Here is a 22,445-nt window from a genome sequence, read left to right on the forward strand (position 1 = left end):
ACAGTTCCCTGCCCATCTCAGTGGTATCTCATTATATGGAAGTAGCTCCCTCTCCATCATGCCAAAAACTCTTGGTCAATATAACATTAAGTGCATATATATTAGGAAAACGTATTTCCACCACATAGAGCGAACTGTGTGCCAGCACAAAACGCCCTTCAATGCGGGCCTTGAACCTTTGGAGTTGAAAGGGGACTTTTGGGGCCATCCAAATGTAACTTGAAGAGTAGCGGCGAAAAATTCTCCCCTCTACATCCTCTGCAGTTTCTGTACTACCGTGTCAAGGAGGTGTGTTTCCTGCAGCATTGCGATCTGCCCCCCATTATGCGCAAATAGTCATTCACTCTGTATGGATTGTCATTGGTATTCAGGCCGTGCACATTCAAAGTAGCCATTGTAAAGCATCCTGCCCTATCACTCATCTATTCTTCTCTTCCCTCAGCAGGCCCAGGCCAAGCCCCCCTCCCCACCCTATACCCCAGGGACTCAATCGGGTCACGCATTCACCATACACCCGCATCACAGATCTTGTCCAAGAACAACTCTGCATAACACTGAAACTCCTCCCTCCCCACAGGTCAATATTCGTAAACAAAAATTGTGTCTTCCCAACCACACTGTACCCCTGTATCTACCCTTATACTCAGCACTCAACCTATAATGTATTGAGGGAGGGAGCTCTGCTCTGGAAGCCTCCAATCCAAAGCAAAAAAGCAGAAATTTGCTGAACGTTTGCATTTTACTTTGCACCTTTGCTGTTGTAGTATATTTTAGAAAGCACTAACTCCCATCCAGAGGTTCAGATGTTGAAGGCAGTTTACCAAAGCTTGTGTGTTAAAAATGCACCTAAAAGGTGAAGAAAAAATGCATGGAAAGAGTTCTAATGCTAAACTAGGCACACACGAAAAAGTAAAAAATGTGGGAAATAGTGTATGTTTTCTTCAAGCATGGCAGACTGTTTGTCTATTCAAAAGGGTCTTCTCGAAGGTGAAGTCCTTAATTTCGGACTAAAGAATCCTTTCGTGATGTGGCGTGACAAGCATCCTCTCTCTTTCACAGATTCCCGTTGTAATCATCGACCGGATTCCTAGAGTGGACAAGCCCCTGTCCCAGCCCTTAAACAAGACCTGCACATCTGCCGAATCGAGGCTGAGGAGAAGGTGAGACTCGACTGCAGCATCCATGCATCTGGGTCATCAGTGTGGTCCAGATGCCAACTAGGGAGACATGCATGCAGGAGAAGGCTATCTATAGATCCAGAGAGGGGGTGTAGAAGGAGACATTCTCAGATTCAGAGAGGTGCTGGATGGGAGTCAAGGCCGGACTGGCTTTTCTGCCACTCTTAAATTTCTAAGAGGGCTGCAGGGTAGTGGTCTGCTTTATGAGCTCATGGGCTGCCATTAAACAACCAAGCTGTCATGTCCCCATCCCAGTCACTGTCTCCTGCAGAGTGGGAGTGGTTTTAACATTTAGGCCTGGGCCGATTATAATTTATAGTCTGGCCTTGATGAGGGAAGCCATCATTTGCCATTGATACAGCATGAGGGAATATGGGAGGACATCTCTAGGCCATGCTAAAGGTTGGAGCACTGTGGAGACTCTTTAATTAAACTTAAACTGTTCTTGATGATCAAAAAAGGAGAACAAGACCATTGGTTACTGTTAAGGGGAGTGCAGCTAGAGAAAGGCCATCTTGATTTCTGAAAATGGATACTGGAGTGGTGTTGATGCTAGGCCATGTGCTAACTTGGACAGCGGGGGCCTGCGGGAGGGAACCCACCATTAACACATAAGCGAGGAGCATAACAGGCAGGCAGCCGCCAGTCTTAGACTCCGCAATTGGAGCTTTTCAAATAGGAGAGGACCAGTGACCATTGAGAGGGGAATGTTGAAGTTGGGAGGCCAGTTTGATGTCCCAAAAAGCCATTGTTGTATATGGAGTTCATCAATGGGCCACCCATTGGAGTGGCGTAGGTGGGAGGACATCTCCAGAACAACAGACCCAGTGGTGTCTCTAGAAGTGCGTTTTAGAATTTTAGGAGGAAGTATGTATTCAAACACACCACTTATACTCCTTAATATATGTTTTTAACCCCTTCCAGGCTGATGACGAGCTGGGCTCGTCATGGCGTAGCCTCCTCGCACGCTGATGACGAGCCCAGCTCGTCACGTAAAGTGCGATTTAAAAAATCTCAGCGCAGGAGCGGAATTCCGCTAGCGCGCATGAGGTTAAGGATACTGTGGGCCATGTGGCAGACCAGCTTTAAGAAATCTCAACCTTAATTAACATATCAGCGAGAAACCATCACCCTTCCCACATCTATTTTCTACTTAAATTCAAAATTATCACTTTTTTTATGTCCTTTATTAAATTTCTTTGTACCTGCACAATTCTACATGTAGAGACGATATCCAAATTCATAAAACTACCTTCAGACATTTTCCTCTTAAATCGCACTTCAAACACCAGAGAGCATATCAAAATCAAATATCTACAGTTTTGCAGCCATGCAAGATTGGCTTATTCATTCAAATGCCACATGTACAGTATGTTTCAGAAGTAATGTGTTTTCAGCCTCCATTAAAACATTCTACTCCTTTAAATCAAGTATTTTTTCAGAACATCTTCCTCAATTTATTTGATCTAGCAGGCAACTTTCTATGCAAACAAAACACAAAAACATAAAAGTAATTGTCTACGCGTTTTTAAAAAAATGGCTCTTCTTTATCTTTCAAATACCTCCAAGTAGGGTAAAGAATATTCAGTTATCCGACACCCCCAAACATAAGGGAATCTAAATCAAAGGGAAGAGCTAATCATATCACCCAAAAAATATAAGCACCTTAAACTTCACCTGCAGTTTTTTTCGATAAAAATTACAACTTCAGCTTTATTCCAATCTTGTAGTGCAAGATGCAACACTTAGGGCCTGATTATAAGGGGCTCATTAAATTGCGACCCCTGCGTAAACGTCACTTTGTACAGGATTCCCAATTACAAGTGGTGAGATGTTTATTGCACCAAGTAAGCACCAGGTGTGATAAAGATCGCATCCTTTGTTAAACGAAAAATGCCCGGTGTCTACCATGACATGCATATTTCGATGAGGTAAGCAGCAAAAATACGTTTTTTGCACACACAAAAATCAGAATATGTGATAGTTATCACATTTGATTAATTCAGAACACCTCGATGTCAGATCTTTAATCGAACCGATAATTATCACATCCAACAGGGCTACTTGCAATCAGGCCCTGAAGGCTATTGACGGAGTATGACTGGGTGCTACATCTATTGCACAATTAATTTTTATGAGGACAGTAGTTAAACTTTCTGCACTTAGTACTAGAAGAACATCACACAAACTTTATCAATTTCTACGAAATTCACCAGAGATCTGGGAAAAAATTTATCAGTGGTGTTCAAGCTGGACGTTCTTGAACTTAATATCAAGCAGTATCAAAAGCTTCAGCACACAACTGTGTTCATCTTTTCAAGATGGGGGGTTGGGCTCTATCCCATTTCCAGTTGTCTGTGTCCAGCATGTCCTTGAGCCCACGGTGTAGGGGTTTATCCACTGTAATCTGCTTTGTAATAAAAGTCATCTTTGTGAGGGTAAAATAGCCTGGCCGTGTGGTGGGCTACAAGGACTAGCTGTATCACCTTCACACCATTAGAAACAACATCCTGCATACGTGGCCTAGAAGGTTACCACCTCAGGCGAAGAGCAATAAATTATCAACAGACTGCAATTGAAGACATTTTGGAAGGAAAAGCAATTCCCCACAAAATAGAAACCTATGCATTACTTATCTCTTGTAAATGATCATCAGTCCTCTTCTAGGGCTGATGCTGCTGTTCGAAAGGAACTTGCTCTAAACATGCAAATAAACATATATACATACGTACATCCATACATATATACATGCAGACAATGAAGTTCATAGATTCAGTTCATAGATTCAGTTCATCACGTTGGATAGATTTTGCTAAGTTAGGACAGTTCTAAGGTTTTTGCTCCTGAGAATATAAATATGTGGTTCATTTTAAGGTTCCCTTAGTCAGGGCATTTTGGGGGTTTCAGAATGGAGTCTAAGTATCAGATGGATTGCCCCCTCAGTCATGCCAGAGGAGCGGGATGAACATGTAGCAGGAAAGGATCCTAGTTTTCATACCCAGAGGTTTTGCTTCATCTTTCTTACCCCTCCTGCAGCTTTCCTCTTCCCCATTTTCTTGGCAGTTCAGAGTTTGAGTCAGGGGTGTAGAAGTGTCTTTTTATCTCATTTAGGTATGGTAATGCGCTTTTTTTTGGCTCAGGACATTCCCCTTTCATAGTCATATTCAATAAATTGGGAAAGATCACAATCCCAGAAAAAAGAACCATAGTCAGGAGGATGTTTCCTAAATATATATGTGATCAGACAAAGTGAATCAAACAAATTTAAGACGACAGATTTGTTTATTCAGTATGTCTCCTGTTCCGTATCTATGAAGATGCAGAATTGTGCCCTACTCGGATAAAAAAAATGTATGACAATGATAGTGAGTTAGTCGTGCTGGGAGTTCTTGTCAACACATGAACACACTACATTCTACCATAAAGGGGCTGATGAGTGAAAACTAGATTTCACAATCTTATGGCTTAAAAGAACTGACAATTTTCTCAAATGAGCACCACTACTGACACACCTCTTCTCAGATCTCTAGAACATTTTATAAAGACTGTTAAAGTTTATGAGATGTCCTTCTAGTCTTAATTGCTGAAAATTCAACCATTATCTCTATAGAAATAAATCAAAATATGAAAGCAGAAGCTTGATTTGACAAAAGAGACAAACAAGAAAATGTAGTATGTTGAAAAATGCAAATGTGATCACCTTACAGAAGACCGGGAAGAAATATGGCCTATGTGCACTGTTGCAACGAGGGCGTGGGATCGGCAGGAACTCTGGTCCTATTTCCTCAAAGTCCCTCAAAGATTAAAGTCACTCCATATCCCCACCCTTTTCGACTTTATAAGGCACCTTCTACAAAATGCCGCTCAGGACAACCAAGTATCTAAGCACTGTCCCTAATTTAATACAACCAGTTCCCAAATGTCCTCTACTTACCTCTCCATCACACTACTCGATCTACAAACTCGACTTCCATATGAAGACGCATACTATGTCAACCACATGGCCTTCTCGTACATAGCACACCTCAACTGCCCACTCCTTATATGCATTCTTTGATCCAAGAACTCAGGGGCATATTACCAACAACTAGCGATAATTTTTGTCTCTAACTTGTTTAGAGACAAAAATTATCGCCGCACATCGGCGATTTTTATCGCAGATAAACCTTGCTATTAACAAGGTTTATCGCAAATGCGATAAAAAACGGCCGAAATGCATGAATATCGCTGAAAAGTCAGCGATATTCATGCATTATCGAGCAAATGCTCTTAGCCATGTTATCCACCTCCCATTGGATAACATGGCTAAGAACTGCTCAGGGCAGGTGTTAGCTTTTGGAGATATTCCCGCTTAGCGCGAATATCTCCAAAAGTTGGTAATAGGAGATAGCGATGTTAGCGACTGTTTTCAGTCTCTAACATCTTGGCACGCCCACTTTGCATCTCATTAGTGATAAATATCACTGACATGCAAAGTGGGGCCCAAGATGGTCGCTATCTCCTACTAGCTGTCGCTAACTGGTGTTAGCGACAGCTTGGTAATAGGGAGATAATTTTATCTCCGCTTTCTTGGCTTTTAAAGCCAAAAAAGCGGAGATAAACCCCCTTGATAATATGCCCCACAGATCTCTGAATTTACACTACTTCTGCCATTTTAATAGTTCCATAAGTTGTACTTAGAGTGTCTGTTCTCGTCCTAGTGTTCCGGTGGTTTCAAGCGGCATCACGGCTCCCGCCTGCAGCTTTGCAAGCATCGATTCGCCGGCACTGGGATTTGCACCCCAGGTAGTGAATCATCTGGTGGTCTCCCCTTTCAAACAGAGCCGTGGACCACAGAAGATGCACCAGGTGAGTGCAACAGGCAAGGGCATGTCACTGTGAAACAAAGTAACACGGCCTAAATGTACTGTTCCTCTCCAGGCCGTGCTAATAGAACTGATCTTTAAAAGTATCTGTAGTGTTCACCTTCCCATCATCTTTTTCACTATTCGAAACTCTTAGTGCGACATTCTACATTAACTACCTACATGTCGTTTATGTCATCAGTGCTGATACAAGGACCAGAAGGAACACTAACACAAATAGAAATCTTTTTTTTCTGCAGCCCCTGAATTCAGGCAGTTTTTTTTATTTTTAAAGATCCATTTAGGAAGCGATCACTGGGATGGTGGTCTGTTGACCATTGCAGGCCACTATTCCTGTAGTTGTAGCCAATTACAGGAGGTTGATAATTGCAATCTGTCTAATGAGTAATAATTAGAAGGGTCATTCTGTGACCCCCTGCAATTCTATATTTTGTGAATATACTTTTTAATACATAAGTTAGTACAGAAAATCAAATACATTCTCAAAAAGTCAATACCCAATTTATGACTGCTTTTTCTGAATGTAATATAAGTACATCTGACCCTTTATTCTGTATTGGGCTACACCTCTCGTGTACCCCATCCTATAGTGGAGGGTGGCTACTAGCCAACATTTTCTTAGGTATGGGGTCCTGCTATTTTTACTTTTGAGAGGATTTCATTGACTCTTTTAATGAAAATCTGTTCAGTCTCCCATACATGGGTTCGTACACTTACCCTTGTAGTTTGCATTAAAGGCACAGTAACTGTTCGCAAAATGATGATCCTGCATGAGGAATGTCAGTCTGGGTTCCATCGTCCTGGGAAAAAGCCCCTCTGGCCTGCACCTCAGAGACCCTGTATCTGTTCCCACCCTCACTCCTTCCTCTGGTTTCTAGGCTGAAATATATATATATGGGACAAGAAAAGAACCAGCACATGGGAGACCTTTTTGCATGCCATGTTAAGAGCAAGACCTGTTCTACCTGGCAACCGTCTGTCTATTGTTGGGGAGTATGTCTTTGACTCCTTGTTGGGGGGTATGTCATTGGCTCCCTGACCACACCCCATTGTCCATCAGTTGCTGCTCACTCCCTCTATAGTATAAAGCCCATGAAAATATCTATGAGGATGCTACCTGGTCTGATGTGTTGGAGAGGTGAATTTTGAAGATGGCGTATCTTTGAAGTAGAGACCATTTTACTACCAATGTCTCCAATTTCTGTATAGGTCAGTACATAATGCTTATTTTGGACTTTGAAAAGGAGCTGTGCAGCATTTCGGAGTAGTTGTTGTGCCAGAAACAGGATGGTGTTGCTGTTGTCCTCAGTGCTGGGACAAACCTAGAAGCCAAAGGACGACATTGATGCTGCTGTCTCCTGCCTGCACCTGAAGCTGGATTTCTCTGAAAGGAGAGGATCTGCTTAGACCAAGAAGGAACAGAAGTGGCTTAGTCTGGAGGACTAAATTAATGTCAGAAACAGGCCAGCAGCCATAAGGGTCTCAGCCTGGCTGACCTGCACTCATGACTGAACATCAAAGCTATCATCAAGGGTTGCACAGAGGTCCCAAAAGAATTGTGTCTGCCTGCTGGGCCTTTTTGTTCAACCTGCTCCCTGTTGACTTGACCTAAACGCAGTACTGTGTGCCTGGTCCCATATGCAGCAGTGGACTGAGTTTACCCAGACGACACTGTATTCAGTCAATACCTAAATACCTAAATCCCTTTGAAATCAAGTCAGCCTAAAAATACGTCCTGCGATATCATTATAACCAGTTCCAAACCTGTTTGCTCCAAAGACATAGGCGATTGCTTTTACCTTGTGAATTTAGTTGCACTGAACTCGGGTCCATTTTGATCATCGTTCTGTGACCTATGGTTCTCACGTTATCACCACAAACTATACCGATCTGACCCCACTTCTGCTGGGTGCCCCATTTCCCAGCGGGTGTCCTTGAACCCGGAGATGCCATAAACACTCAGGGGCTTGCCATTTCTATACTGTAGTTGTCTGAAGTTGTGTGCTCACCCGTGGTTAGTGCTAGCATTTATCAGCACCACTGGCACCCTGAACCTTGACTAACCTGTCAAGCTAACACCCAGAAATAATTGTGTGTCGCTTCCAGCCAGGAGTTATCCACGTCCTGTTTTCTGAACAAACTCTCATTTAAAATGTCTTTTAGCTCCCTTGGCCAGCAAGGGCCCCTGCTTCTGCAGGTGGGTCCCATTTCCAGTTCTGTTCTGAGCTATTGCTGTTTCAGAACATTACTCTAGAGATTTCAAAACAATGTTTTCTGTTATGTATGGGATACCCTTGCCAGGAGTGGGCGCGAGTGGGAACTATCATAAGTGCATTGCTGCATTAGTCCTGCCTGACTTATGATTCATTCCATCTATTGGTCTCTCCATCACAGACGCTGCTAGGATCTTCTGGTTTCCGGTCATCATTTCACCTGCACCACACCTCTATACTATAAATAACAATATTTTCTTTCCCAAACATCTGGCCCCAATTAGACTCTAAGTTTACTGTGGCTGTGAGTAATTATGCCATTCTGAAGGCCCTCTTAAAGCCAGTAATATGCCTTGGCAGCTCAACATTGCTACCGTTGGAGAATCAAATGTACAAACAGAATTTCGGCTAGCCTGTTCAATGCAACAATACCGCGGGGACTAGGGAACCAGTGTTAACATGGTTAATGGTGGTACCTGCCTCGGATATTGCTCAACAGTCACAGCCTGCTCTAGGATATGGCCATCACTTGCTCCTGCCTATGCGTTACTCATATCATGGTTGTTAGGTAGGGCCTTCTTGCTTCATCATGGTAGTTGCCACATCAACCTTGTTAGCTCCATAGTGCTTTTTGCCCCCCGTTTGTTTGGCACATCAGGCTTCAATGATACTCCAGATGTGGCTGATAGCTAATACACGCTTGGCTGTTTGCAGAGCCTCAGCTAATAGACTATGCTCTTAAGGGAGGCTCATCGCTTTCTAGATACTATTGTTTTGCTGTGACACTTACTTGCTCATTACAACATGTTGCCTTTGGTTGTCTCTGGTTGTGGTGGCTAGTTGTTTGGCATCTAGACGTGGTAGGTGAAAGGTTTTGGGAGGCTGCGTGATGAGAGGAGATATGGTTTAGAAAGAGTTTGCCTTAGAGCTTCAGGCGGTCCCACAAAATGGGGTCTTGTACAGTAGAGTATCTATCTTCCCAGACCATTTTTTGGTTGGGGTGGAGCAAGGATGTAAAAGTTGGCAAAGTGGAGGTGTCTGTAAATGACTTTGAGTCCTAGGAAAGTCAAGCTCTCAAGTGTCAACCACATGCTTGAGTAGTTGATCCAGTCCAGTTGCCTTATAAATAATTGGAATTCTATTATAACTACTGGCCTACAAGTACCAGAATGAATAGAAAAGACCCGAACTGAATGAGATACACACCCATGAACTGGGCAGTCCGGAGCCCTGGAAAGGAAGGGCTGTGATGCTGAATTCAGTGAAGTGTGGCATGTACGGGCCGGGGCAGGTTTTGCGTGTGCAGAGCACCTAAAAACATAGATGCGACAGCCCGCTCTGAATTTCTTGTATGGATCAGATTCCTTCTATCAACTTACAGTGGTGTACAGACAGGTTCTTTCAACAGAAGGGTGGCGCGATTGTGAGTTGCAAACAGCAGGAAGTGCCAGAAAAAGGTCATTCACAGTCAAAGCACATCTATCATGGTAAATAGAGCCACTTGTGAACAGGACACACCTTGCTGTTATAGCCTCAACCCTGCTCCACTAAGCTCAATGGACTATTTATGATTTGGGCGCTCAAAACGAGTTAAGTGCTACATTCCGATCCCTGTTGAAACTTGTTTGCACATGGATAAGAATTATGAGTTGTGTAAAAGTCACACCCTCGCAGTTTTCCCCTGATAGATTCTAGCAAAACAAATGTGCCAAAATCTATATGAAAGGAAAAAGACCAGTAATTAATCAAAAATATGTCGAATTCGGTGTAGTAAGTATGGACACTGCATGGTATGCCTCATTCTGAAGTTGAAAACTCAGAATAGGAAGTATTTACCACACAAAAGTAAATATCTCACCCTGGGCTAATAACATTTCCTACGTATAGAATATACCCTTCCCTACTCCAACCAAACTGTAATGAGGGCCTTAGTGTTCTTGACAGTGTCATCTGTCAGTCCACAGTGTCCTATGTAACATTTCCAATACACTGATTCACACGCATACGATTAATTGTCTCTGTATAATGTGTGTGTGATGTAACGCGCTCTACCACCCTACCTTGGTATATGTAGCTCTATAAAAGGGCCGAGGAGTTGGCCTAATGGCTAGGGCGGTCGACCTCAAATCTGGGGAACAGGGTTCCAGACTTGGCAATGATGCTAAACATCCTGTGATTCTGGGCAAATCACTTAAACTCCCCGTGCCAAACTAAAATGAATGTGTCCTCACGTAATGCAACTGGTGCTATGTACAGCGCTCTCATACCCGATTTGTGTCAAATTCGCGCTTTATAAAACTGTAAAAAAAAAAAAGAAATGTAATACATCTGAGAGAGGGACTGTGGAGAGATGAGGGCATCCTTGGATGCAATCCTTAGAGAAGGAGGTCATACGGGGGAGGACCAACAGTGATTGTTGAGCTTGGCCACATCAGCGCTAAAGCCAGCCCTGGTTCTGAAGCAGCATATGAATGCTTCTCCTGAAGTCTAGACTTCTGGGCAAGCTGTAAGTGCTGTGCCGTCTCCCTCTGTCTTGAAAGTATTTTACAAAATAGTTCAATTTGCACTATTTTGTGATCAGCCAGAGTGTAGGAGAGAGATTTCATTTTATTCATTTAACATTCACAAAGCAGAGGGCCATTTAGAGGCTGAAGGAGGAGGAGTATCACTGTAATTTACCACTGCTTCTGCCTCACAGATTCAGCCCTGACAAGTGCCAATCATCTCTCGTTAGAAATACTCATTTCCAGTAATTGTCCCGCATTACCACAATATATGAGATTGTCACGCACTGAAGTGCGATAAAACTGTGTCGTTCCAGTTTCTCCTTTGCTGGGACGAACGCATGACCTCTGACGGCTGTTTTTCAAAGGCCACAAGATGGCGCTTGTGTACAATGGGAGGTAAAGGATTTGCAATATATTTTTTTGATTTGAGAAGTTTTATATAGCGCTGGCTAGACCCAGAGGTATCAGAGCGCTTTCCATGAGGATCATCGAGTTACAGGTTACATAGTTACATCAATTAAATCAAAGAATCACGGGGGGAGGAGGAGGAGGGGGAGGGAAGGAAACACAACGTTGAAACGAGGAATATATTATGACTAGGGCTCTCTGTTTCGTTATTACAGCTTTTTACAGATAAAAACAGCCACAAATCATTGTGTTTCCTTTATGTATTTATCTTTAGAAGCTGAAAAGTACAGATACTTTGGTTTCCTTTGAGTGACTCTCTATCCTGAGATTGACGGCTTTCAGGCCAATAGCTGTATTTAATGGCAGCATGAGTAGTTACAAAACTGAATGAGATTTGCTTAAATTACTGTATGTCTCAACATGTATTAGACTATTATGCTATTTTTTTTTACAAAGGTTACTTATTTTATTATTTTTGGCAGTGTATTGTGCTAAAACCTTACAGGCATCAAAGTATGTGTGCATGTATCTCTGTTACATAAATGCAGAAATATAGGAGTTATCACCTCATCTGTTCACAAAGCACAAAATAAATATGGATAAATGCCAATAAGCTGGCCAGAAAATAAATACGGATAAATACAGTCAGAAATGTTAAAAAAATAAATACCATAAAACTGGGAGCCCTAATTATGACATGGAAATATCCTGCTATCACAGAAACTCATATCCGAGACAAAAGAAGTTTGGAGATTTGAAGACCGAAACACAAAACAACACACCCGCCTAATTAATGTAATAAACACTCCCCGCTCAAACAATAGTATCAAACAGATGTGGATGTCCTGCCGCAAAACGAAGCTTCGAAACACATGCCAAAAACTGGGTCAGTCTAAACTGCACTAAAAGAGGGGCCTAATAATACACCTGTACAAGGAGAAGGAGGAGGCGGGATGAGATGTGACCTAGCGATCAGACCAGTCTATTTTACTGACTACCTTCTCCAGTATACTCCTAATAATTTTATTTATTTTTGTGTCACTACCCCTTTCTCCAATAATTTAATTCACTTTCAAGAGTGTGTGACGCGTCATGATCATGATGAGCCGTAAAGTGAAGTTACAGCCTCCGATGAGGCTTCAGAGCTCAGCTATCAGGCAGCTGAGATCATGATCCACGCTGGGGCCCCTCCACCTCCTGTAGTCGGCCTTGGGCCCCACATGGCAGAGAGCCTGGGCGGACTCTGTCAAATGATCATGATCTGATCATGCCATTTATTTGATTGATCGCCAGCCAGAGAGGAGCCAAGAGGTCCAGTCCAGGTTGGCTAAGACAGGGAGTCTATGTTTAATTTATTGTTTCTCTGCCGCCTCGCCCGTAAGCAGGTGTCCGACCTAGGCTGTGGGCTGTACCATGCTACTACCAAGTGTGGGTGACATTATACTGTTCACAAGAAAGTGTTACTCATAGTCGTTGAATGTCATTCATAATTACACTGAAATTATGAAAATGTCACATATAAGCAATCTGAAACCTTGGCAGCTATAGTTCCTCTGCTCTGTTTAGGTCCTCATTACATGTTCAGGGCTAATTTCTATTCCTGTACAAATACTAGTTTCCACTGGGATCAGCATTACAACACATCCTTGATGTTTTCCCTTGATAAATTCCAGCAGGTCAAATCCATTGACATTTATTGGGGGAAAATGCCTATAAAATTGCAAAACATGCAGAATTTGGTGTGTTAAATATTGATTCTGCATGTTATGCCCCACTTAAAAGTTGAAAAGTCAAAATAGGAGTTATTTATCACCATGGTCAATACACTGCTTAATTTAAGCCGATGTTTGATGGTGAGGCCACGGGCATTCATTTTTGGGGACCGGTATTTATTTTTTCTCATCAGACATTTACTGAGAGCAACAGAGGGAAAAAACTCAAAGCGGAAAGACAGAAGAAGAGAAAGAACAGCCATCATAAACGGAGAAAGCATGTTCCTGCTAGGGTGAGATAATGGGACACAGAGTGTCTTATAGTGAATAAAGAGGCATGAAGTGCATTTAAGACTACACAGCCTTTATATCTGGTACACCAGAATGTAAATGCATGGTCCACAGCTTCTGAGCAGAGCTTTGGACACTAGCTGTCATTCTTTTACAAATTAAGCACTGGCTAAATATCTCTCTTTGGAGTGAATGCCCCATGCATGAAAAGAAAAAGTCCCTGTGTCAAGGCCACAATTTTGGAGTATATATTTTCAGTAAACAAAACAAATGGCCGAGTTGGCCCTTCTATCAGAGCGCCAGCTGGCAAAGGATGAGTGCCTTCAATGAAGACATGAAACCCTCAAAATGTAACAGACAGTCCTCCAAAAGGGGAACATAGGCTACTGCCTCTGCTGACCTGGTCGTTGACCAACAAGCTGCAGACTAGGCTTTGAGTGAGTTCCCCGGCCAGTTCCAGAAATCTCTGGTCTGCAGGTAAGTGTGGTTGGATCTGAAACAAAGAATGTTCATACTTCAATTAAACTCTGCAGTAAATAGATCCAACTTCCATTTGTCACTATTCCGCGAAGCTCTGCCAATTCTGTGAATGAAATGTGGAGTAGAACTACATTTTAAAACCTATGCATGAGACATACCATGCTCTGGAGCAGAAGCCCAGAATAGACGCAGAAATTAGCTATACACAACAAGGAACCTCCCTACAGCCAAAGTAATAAGTACCTGCCAACCAGGTTCCAAAATGCGAAACACACAAGAAGGCCTCTGGGAGTACATGACTCATAGCTTCAACGATGTGCCTTGAGCCGTGTGCGTGCATGCCAACAATTTGAAACAGCAAAGATGGAGATAGTGAATATAATAGGGGAATTTCTTTTCCCATTTGACTAAGATTAACACCAGTGGTAGCTCCTTGTCAGCGGTTTCAGTGTGCAGCCCTGCCTCCTGTAAGGGCCTAAATTGTGCCCCCTTTCGCAACACTGTGCAATACTTAATTAACCTCTTCCGTGCACTCCCTCCCTGGTGCTGCGCACGACCGTTGGCGGTGGCAGCCCCGCCCACCCAATAGAATGCCCGCACCGCGGCAGAATTGCCGCCGCGGTTAAGGCGTTAAGCAGTGTTCATGAAAACTCAGCTTTTGAGATCAGCTCTCATGGTCTCAATTCCATGCTCCTGAGGAGGGTGAGCTGAGCATTGATTCACCTACAGAGTCTTGTTTAAAACACAGCTCTTTGTAGGTGGATGGCTGAATTGTGCAATAGTCCCATTGCAATCCCCTTACACAGCAGCAATCCATTTTATTTAGCAGACATACTTCACATGCCTCAGACATAAATGTATAACTGCAACAATGTGGCTGTTCGAGCTCACCTTAGTATATTCCTGAGGCCAATGAGAAGCCACACGGAGCAGCAGGGGCAGGATCCGCAGCACTGTTCTAGCTCTCTAAAGGCTGTGCTTCCAGTCCTACCAAGAAGCTAGGAGAGGTATGGAGGCAGGGCTTCCCGTTGTCAAACCGGGCCTTGCTGCGCTGTCTGGCTCCTCGCTGGGAATCATGGCTTGCTGGGTCCGAAGTCCAGCACCAGCTTCCTGCTCTGCTTCTGCCATGGAGCCTCTGAGTTGCCTTCACAGAAGGTAAGGTAAGTAAAAAAAATATCGCTCTTGTCCTTGGTCCACCATCTTGCGAAACAGCAGACATTCTACTGCCCTCCCTTGGTGCTGTGACTGCGTCCCCCCTCTGACCGCACTTAATTTAACTCTGCTCTCCTGCTATTTTGGGTCTTGACCTGGTTGCATCTTGCCATAGTGAGATGGTTTCCATCGATGCCTACAACCCAGGTCTTTTTATTTCTTTTTACTTCTCTTTTCACTCTGTAAATATGTGATATATACTTGTCCAAGCCTAATCGCTGGTAAAATGGAATCCTGAGCAAATCTATTTGTGTATATATATATATATATATATATATATATATATATATATATATATATATATATATATATATATATATATATATATATATATATATATATATATAGAGAGAGAGAGATCACTCTAACTACTAGTATATGTAGTAGACCTTTTACTCACTACCATTCCTATTTGATTCTTAGAGTTTAGCCATTTGTATCTCTTCCTTGAGTGACTTTACAACTTGTACATTTGCAATTTTTTTCCGTTTGTATCTCTTCCCTGTGTGACTTTACAACTTGTACATTTGCAATGTTTATCCTGTTTGTATCTTTAATGTAACTCATGTAATCCTAAATCCTTATGTGTCGCAACTGGTTCTTTTGTAAAGCACTCTGACACCTTCGGGTAATGTGCGGGCTAAATATAATCTCAATAAATAAATAAAAATAAAAACAAGTGTCTATGTCTTTGTGAGTGATATAGGGGAAATTAGATTAAGTGAAAGTGTGTGTGTATGTGTGGGTGTGTGTCTGTTTGAGAGTGTCAATGAGTTGCACCAAGGCCCAGAGTCGGTGAGTGTGAAAGGATGAGTGTGTGTAATGTGTCTGTACGTGAGAGTGAGAACCAGTGATTATGGGTATGTGTATGAGTAACAGTACGTGGGAGAGAGTATGAGTGAGAATGAGTAAGAGAGTATGAGTCAGATGAGTGATGGGGAAGAGAGTGATTGTGAGAGGAAGTGAGAATCAGTGAAAGTGAGAGTGGGAGTGAGTGAGAGTGTGTCTGTTTGTGTGTTTTATGATTGTGAGTCTGTCGCTTGTCATGGCATACTCAATATATTGCTGGGCTTATTGTGGCACTCAAGGTATTGTGCTGCTGCTGGCATATTGGCAATAATTCTTGGCATTGGGAAGGACGCCCATGGCAAACTACAGATCCTGACACACTAGAAGCAAATCTATTTGTGTATATATATATATATATGTATATAGAGATAACTCTAACCACTAGTATATGTAGTAGACCTTTTACTCACTACCATTCCTATTTGATTCTTAGAGTTTAGCCATTTGTATCTCTTCCTTGAGTGACTTTACAACTTGTACATTTGCAATTTTTTTCCGTTTGTATCTCGTCCCTGTGTGACTTTACAACTTGTACATTTGCAATGTTTATCCTGTTTGTATCTTTAATGTAACTCATGTAATCCTAAATCCTTATGTGTCGCAACTGGTTCTTTTGTAAAGCACTCTGACACCTTCGGGTAATGTGCGGCCTAAATATAATCTCAATAAATAAATAAAAATAAAAACAAGTGTCTATGTCTTTGTGAGTGATATAGGGGAAATTAGATTAAGTGAAAGTGTGTGTGTATGTGTGGGTGTGTGTCTGTTTGAGAGTGTCAATGAGTTGCACCAAGGCCCAGAGTCGGTGAGTGTGAAAGGATGAGTGTGTGTAATGTGTCTGTACGTGAGAGTGAGAACCAGTGATTATGGGTATGTGTATGAGTAACAGTACGTGGGAGAGAGTATGAGTGAGAATGAGTAAGAGAGTATGAGTCAGATGAGTGATGGGGAAGAGAGTGATTGTGAGAGGAAGTGAGAATCAGTGAAAGTGAGAGTGGGAGTGAGTGAGAGTGTGTCTGTTTGTGTGTTTTATGATTGTGAGTCTGTCGCTTGTCATGGCATACTCAATATATTGCTGGGCTTATTGTGGCACTCAAGGTATTGTGCTGCTGCTGGCATATTGGCAATAATTCTTGGCATTGGGAAGGACGCCCATGGCAAACTACAGATCCTGACACACTAGAAGCAAATCTATTTGTGTATATATATATATATATGTATATAGAGATAACTCTAACCACTAGTATATGTAGTAGACCTTTTACTCACTACCATTCCTATTTGATTCTTAGAGTTTAGCCATTTGTATCTCTTCCTTGAGTGACTTTACAACTTGTACATTTGCAATTTTTTTCCGTTTGTATCTCGTCCCTGTGTGACTTTACAACTTGTACATTTGCAATGTTTATCCTGTTTGTATCTTTAATGTAACTCATGTAATCCTAAATCCTTATGTGTCGCAACTGGTTCTTTTGTAAAGCACTCTGACACCTTCGGGTAATGTGCGGGCTAAATATAATCTCAATAAATAAATAAAAATAAAAACAAGTGTCTATGTCTTTGTGAGTGATATAGGGGAAATTAGATTAAGTGAAAGTGTGTGTGTATGTGTGGGTGTGTGTCTGTTTGAGAGTGTCAATGAGTTGCACCAAGGCCCAGAGTCGGTGAGTGTGAAAGGATGAGTGTGTGTAATGTGTCTGTACGTGAGAGTGAGAACCAGTGATTATGGGTATGTGTATGAGTAACAGTACGTGGGAGAGAGTATGAGTGAGAATGAGTAAGAGAGTATGAGTCAGATGAGTGATGGGGAAGAGAGTGATTGTGAGAGGAAGTGAGAATCAGTGAAAGTGAGAGTGGGAGTGAGTGAGAGTGTGTCTGTTTGTGTGTTTTATGATTGTGAGTCTGTCGCTTGTCATGGCATACTCAATATAATGCTGGGCTTATTGTGGCACTCAAGGTATTGTGCTGCTGCTGGCATATTGGCAATAATTCTTGGCATTGGGAAGGACGCCCATGGCAAACTACAGATCCTGACATACTAGAAGCAATTCTTGGTATAGGGCATCTGTTGAAAAATGCTTGCACTTGCCAAATAGAGAAAAATCTTGGTATGGGGGTATCTGTGGCAAAAGGCTGGCACTGGGACGATGTAGGTAATTCTTAGCATTAAGCAAGGGCACCCTAGGCAAAATACAGACCCTGGTATATTGGAAGTAATACTTCACATAAGGAGATACCTGTTGCAAACTGCTGGTGCTGGCATACTGGAGGTAATTATTTTCATAAGAGAGAGGGAAGTCATGGCATATTGGGGCTGAGGGGACAGGTTAGGGGAAGCAAACCATGATAAAAGATAAAAGGCAGGCTATGAAATACTGAAGGTTATTTTTAACATACGGGCCACCCATAGTATATGGACAGTATCAATGGCAAAATTCTGGTAATGGAGTATTGGATGTAATTCTTGTCACATAGGGATACCCATAACAAAAGGTTGCCATTTGCACAATGACAGTAACTCTTAACATATGGAGACTTTTGAAAAAGGTAGGGGGAGCTCCTGGCAGGTTTTGCACCCTACCATTTTCAAAGATCACCAGCCCCCACTGATTGAAACAAAGACGATTTTAGGCAGGAGACAGCTAAAAATAAAGCCACTTATCGCTTTAGAAATTGTGAGCCTCCTACCTGAAAAGGGTCTGTTGGCGTGTGAGCACAAGCATCAAGAAACACAACCTAATCTTCAGGAAACTGCTGAAAATCGAACTGTTCAGACAATCATAACTCAGAACCGACACCCTCCACAGTATAGTACAAGAGTAAAGGAATCCTACTGTGAGTGATTAGTTGAAACAGTTTTGACCCTTTAACCCACATTCCCTCTACACCCGCACGACCTTCCCATGTGCCCGATGGCTAAGGTTGATGTTCACCCAATAATAATGTGGCCATACTATCCTCGCACTAAATGTAACCACCAACCTATAGCCACTATAGTGTTTATGTAGCGCTCAGAACAGGCAGAAAGGCAGAATGTTGCCATGATATAAAACACAGAAATAAATAGATAAATTGAATTGTCTTGCAACAACGAGTGGATAATCACACTACCTCTTCCGTCGTTAGCTCCATCATCTTTCTGACTTCTGAAGTTGTTAGTTTATTTATTTACTTGTTTTGAGTGTCTTCTTCTGTTCAGCCCTCACCTGCAGGTCTGGATCCAGGACAAGATATGAAGGAAGATCTTCTGCAACAGCTCGAGGCCTTCAGGAAAGAGATGATGGAGGAGACCACAGCACCCAGGGAGCCACCACCAGGACGTCTGCTCAAGGCCAGGTGAACTTTACTCACCAACAGGAGGTTACACAGACCAGCCCCTCTAGATCCACATTTCTCATAGTGAGTGGGGCATTCTCTAAGGGTATATAGATCCCCTGTAGCAAAGCTGCCCTTAGGTTTCACAGGAACCTCACAGGTCTCAGGTATCATATCTATCCCTCAGGTAACACAGACCGTATGTACTAGGTGTCTGAGGTAGAGGAGCTGTCCCTCCGGTTGCACATATTTCACAGGCAACAGACAGCAAAGTTGTCTTTCAGTCTGCACAGGCCTCGATGGCATAACAGAGCAGAGATATTCTTAAGGCTATATAGGCTGCACAGGACTCCACTTGCCGAGAGATCATTGAAAAAAACTCAGGTCTAGCAAGCTTTTGATAAAAGGGATAGCTGTTAGGTTTTTGAAATTGTAAGAAAGTGAATTCCTAATTGGGGTGGATGGCAGTCGACCACTAGTAATAAAGTCACCAACTTGTTGGGTCCAACACGAGGTTTAAATATTTTAAACCTGAGCTCAGCCCCTGGCAGCTATGGCATAGAGCAGACCTAATTAACTCTGAAAAAATGTGTAAACCATTTAGAAGTAAAGTCAGAAGCACAACTCAATAAATATCCCACTTTAATTTATTGAGCGAGAGATAAATGTAATAAACAAAAATAAACCAAAACGATACAAATGCAATACAGGAAACCAGAGATATGAATTAAAAAAATATTAAGAGAAAAAGTGCCACAATAAAGTGAAGTACCAATAGAAAGTACTGTTCTTGTGTGACCGGTCCCTAGGTGTGATTTCAATTGAGCACAGCTCAATTACATCAAGCAGAATTGTCCTGGTCAAAGTTTTTACCCTTTCACTTAGTTGCTAATTTTTAGGTCTCGCCTGGCGACCACAGGTGCGAAAGCGCTGTCGCCAGCGAGATCTATTGTCAGTGACTTGCCTCCGAAGGAAGACAGGAGATGGGCACGCGCAGGACGGACTGGAAATGTGAAAGCGCGTGTTCATCGCGTACAGTAACGCGATGTGCACATCTCCTGTCCCCCTTCCGTCTATTTAATGCGGGGTGAGACAGTGGCACACAGGGAATAGACATAGTGTTTAAACGTTCCCCTCACTCACCGGGCTGACTCAGGACTCCCCCGCTGCTTTCCAGGCAGGTCTTTCCTCCTCAGGTCTGCCGGTAACTCCGTTCTGCAGGCACCCTCCAGTGGAGTTTCCTTTAGGAACTCGCTGGTCTCCTCTGTGGTGCTCCTGACTCCAGCCAGGCCTCGAGAAGTCCCTGCTCACCGGGGTCTCTTTCTCGTCAGGGGGTCAGGCTCGGCAGCAGGCGGGGTTCTCCACGAGCATGGGAGCCCCGCTGGCTCACACGCTCGCTTAGTTCCGGCTAGCTTCATGGGCACAGGAGCGCAGGGTAGGCTCCCGTCTGCTCCCTGTCCTCTTGCGGCCCTGTCCCAACATAGGTTGCCTGGCTTCCTGTCCGAGCCGGGCTGCGGCGGTGATTCCCTCAATACGGCGGCTGCAATACTGGGTAGGCTCCCGTTCCAAATTAAAGATAATAGCCGGGTGGGCACCCGCTTTTTCAACGATCACCACTGCAGCTGCAATCACGGGCTGGGCTTCCACTTGGCTCCCAGCGGTGCATGCACAAACCTGCCCTGTGTTGTGGTTTCTTTTGAGGGTCAGTGAAACCCCCCCTGGTGCAGTGGGCTGGGATCGCTGGAAGAACAGGTCAGGCTAGTTTTCTCTGATATTCAAATGCAACGTCGCAGCTGTCCTATGGCGCCCATAACTGGCGTCCTGAGACGGTATGCACAGATTGAGGATGGATGTATTTTTTTTAATGGTAAATACATTTTATTTTATTTTTAAAATTAAATAACAATTGATCTCTCATATTCGATAAACTCCTGTCAGCGCACACATCGCGCACTTACACTTTCTCTCCCCCCGTGGGCGCCACGGAGTTGTACATGGTGTTGGCAGCCTGGTAAGAGGGTGGCACAGGGGTGGCTGGGCGTGTGGAGAAACGATAGGGTGGTACACCGTGGTGGCAGTCTGTGAACAGGGTGGCACAGGAGTTCATGAGCGTGCGGAGAAAGGATAGGGTAGTACACCATGCTGGCAGCCTTGAAGAGGGTGGCACAGGAGTACCTGGGTGTGTGGAGAAAGAATAGGGTGGTACAGCGTGGTGGCAGCCTTAAAGAGGGCATCTCGCCAGTGTGGGAGCTTGTGCTGGCACGGCTGACAGTCTGGCAGAGGTTGGCACTCAATCACAGAAGGGTGAATGGTGCAGCAGGGAGGGCTGCCCGGGTGCAGCTGTGCTTGCTGCTGCGGACTTTCTTTCATTCATTCATTCATGCAGGCAGATGTGAGCACCGCAGCATTTTGCACCAGACCGCTCTCACCTCAGGAGGCGCCTTGAATGCCCATTAAGCAGACTTTTCCCCTTAATGGCTCCATAACCGTATTACTGTCTTGCAGCTGGAATGGCAGCTGTGGTAGGGGGCTGTTTATCACATTAGCGGGAAGGAAGCAGCATGGGCCCCTGGCATGCACTATCCATGTGTGTCTACGTGTGAGGTTCACCGTGCCCTGAAGGGAAGGGGGAGTGCACGAGGAAGATACATATGGGCATCTCAGCATACGGCAGGAGGTCGTGGACAATGCCAGCCTAGCCCAGGGCACCCACAGGGTATGACTGACCATGTTAGTGAGGTGTCATGCCCATTCAGTCCTTGGTCACTCTGTGGGGCTCACTTGTGGAGACCAGAGAGAGGGGGCGTATTACCCGGCCCTCTCTCTGGCGGCCCCCTCTGCTTTGGAAGGGTGGGGGCTGGTGCCCCGGGGCTGTCCTCCAGAGACTGAGGGACAGGGTGTTAGAATCCTCTTTCTCTGGACCTTCGTGCGCCGTAGACTTATTCCATCCTTTGGAAAACACTGAAATGTATCCCTTCTGTTGGAGGCTCTTGCATAGCGTCTTCACGTTTCAGTTGTCCTTTTCCTCTTCTTCGGGGTTGCTGGGAACCCCCTCTTAAAGCCAAGAATACTAAGGGTGGTGGAGCGCTGTATAAAACAAGCATTAGCAATGCAATAGGTCTCGCATTTACGCGAGTTTGAGCTAGTGACATTGCAAATAACAACACCTTTTATTTTCGTTTTCAAAACATAAATAAAAGGCATTGTCATTTACAATGCCAATAGCTTAAACTTGCGTAAATGTGAGACCTATGGCCCATTGTTCCACTAAGGGGACGGAGTAGATGACTCTGATCCCCTGGTGGAGGGACTGCCCGCTGAATTTATAAATGGCCGCCAAGATTTCGGTTATTTATAAAGCATGGGCAGTAACAGCTGTCACAGTGGTTCCTGTCAATGCACATCCTGTTTGATG

General features: G+C 43.7%; 1 protein-coding gene across 2 annotated transcripts in view; it reads left to right on the forward strand.

The window, feature by feature from the left end:
* LOC147747824 (uncharacterized) overlaps positions 1-22,445 on the forward strand; it is a 325,452-nt gene that overhangs the window by 149,512 nt on the left and 153,495 nt on the right. For both annotated transcript variants that reach the window (XM_086956286.1, XM_086956292.1), the window contains exons 2-4: positions 1,060-1,160; positions 5,879-6,026; positions 18,915-19,051. In XM_086956286.1, coding sequence (XP_086812412.1) covers positions 1,060-1,160; positions 5,879-6,026; positions 18,915-19,051 — 386 coding nt within the window. The remainder of the gene's footprint in view (positions 1-1,059; positions 1,161-5,878; positions 6,027-18,914; positions 19,052-22,445) is intronic.

Source organism: Lissotriton vulgaris, chromosome 1_1, assembly GCF_964263255.1.
Source record: "Lissotriton vulgaris chromosome 1_1, aLisVul1.2, whole genome shotgun sequence".
Lineage (NCBI taxonomy): Eukaryota > Metazoa > Chordata > Amphibia > Caudata > Salamandridae > Lissotriton > Lissotriton vulgaris.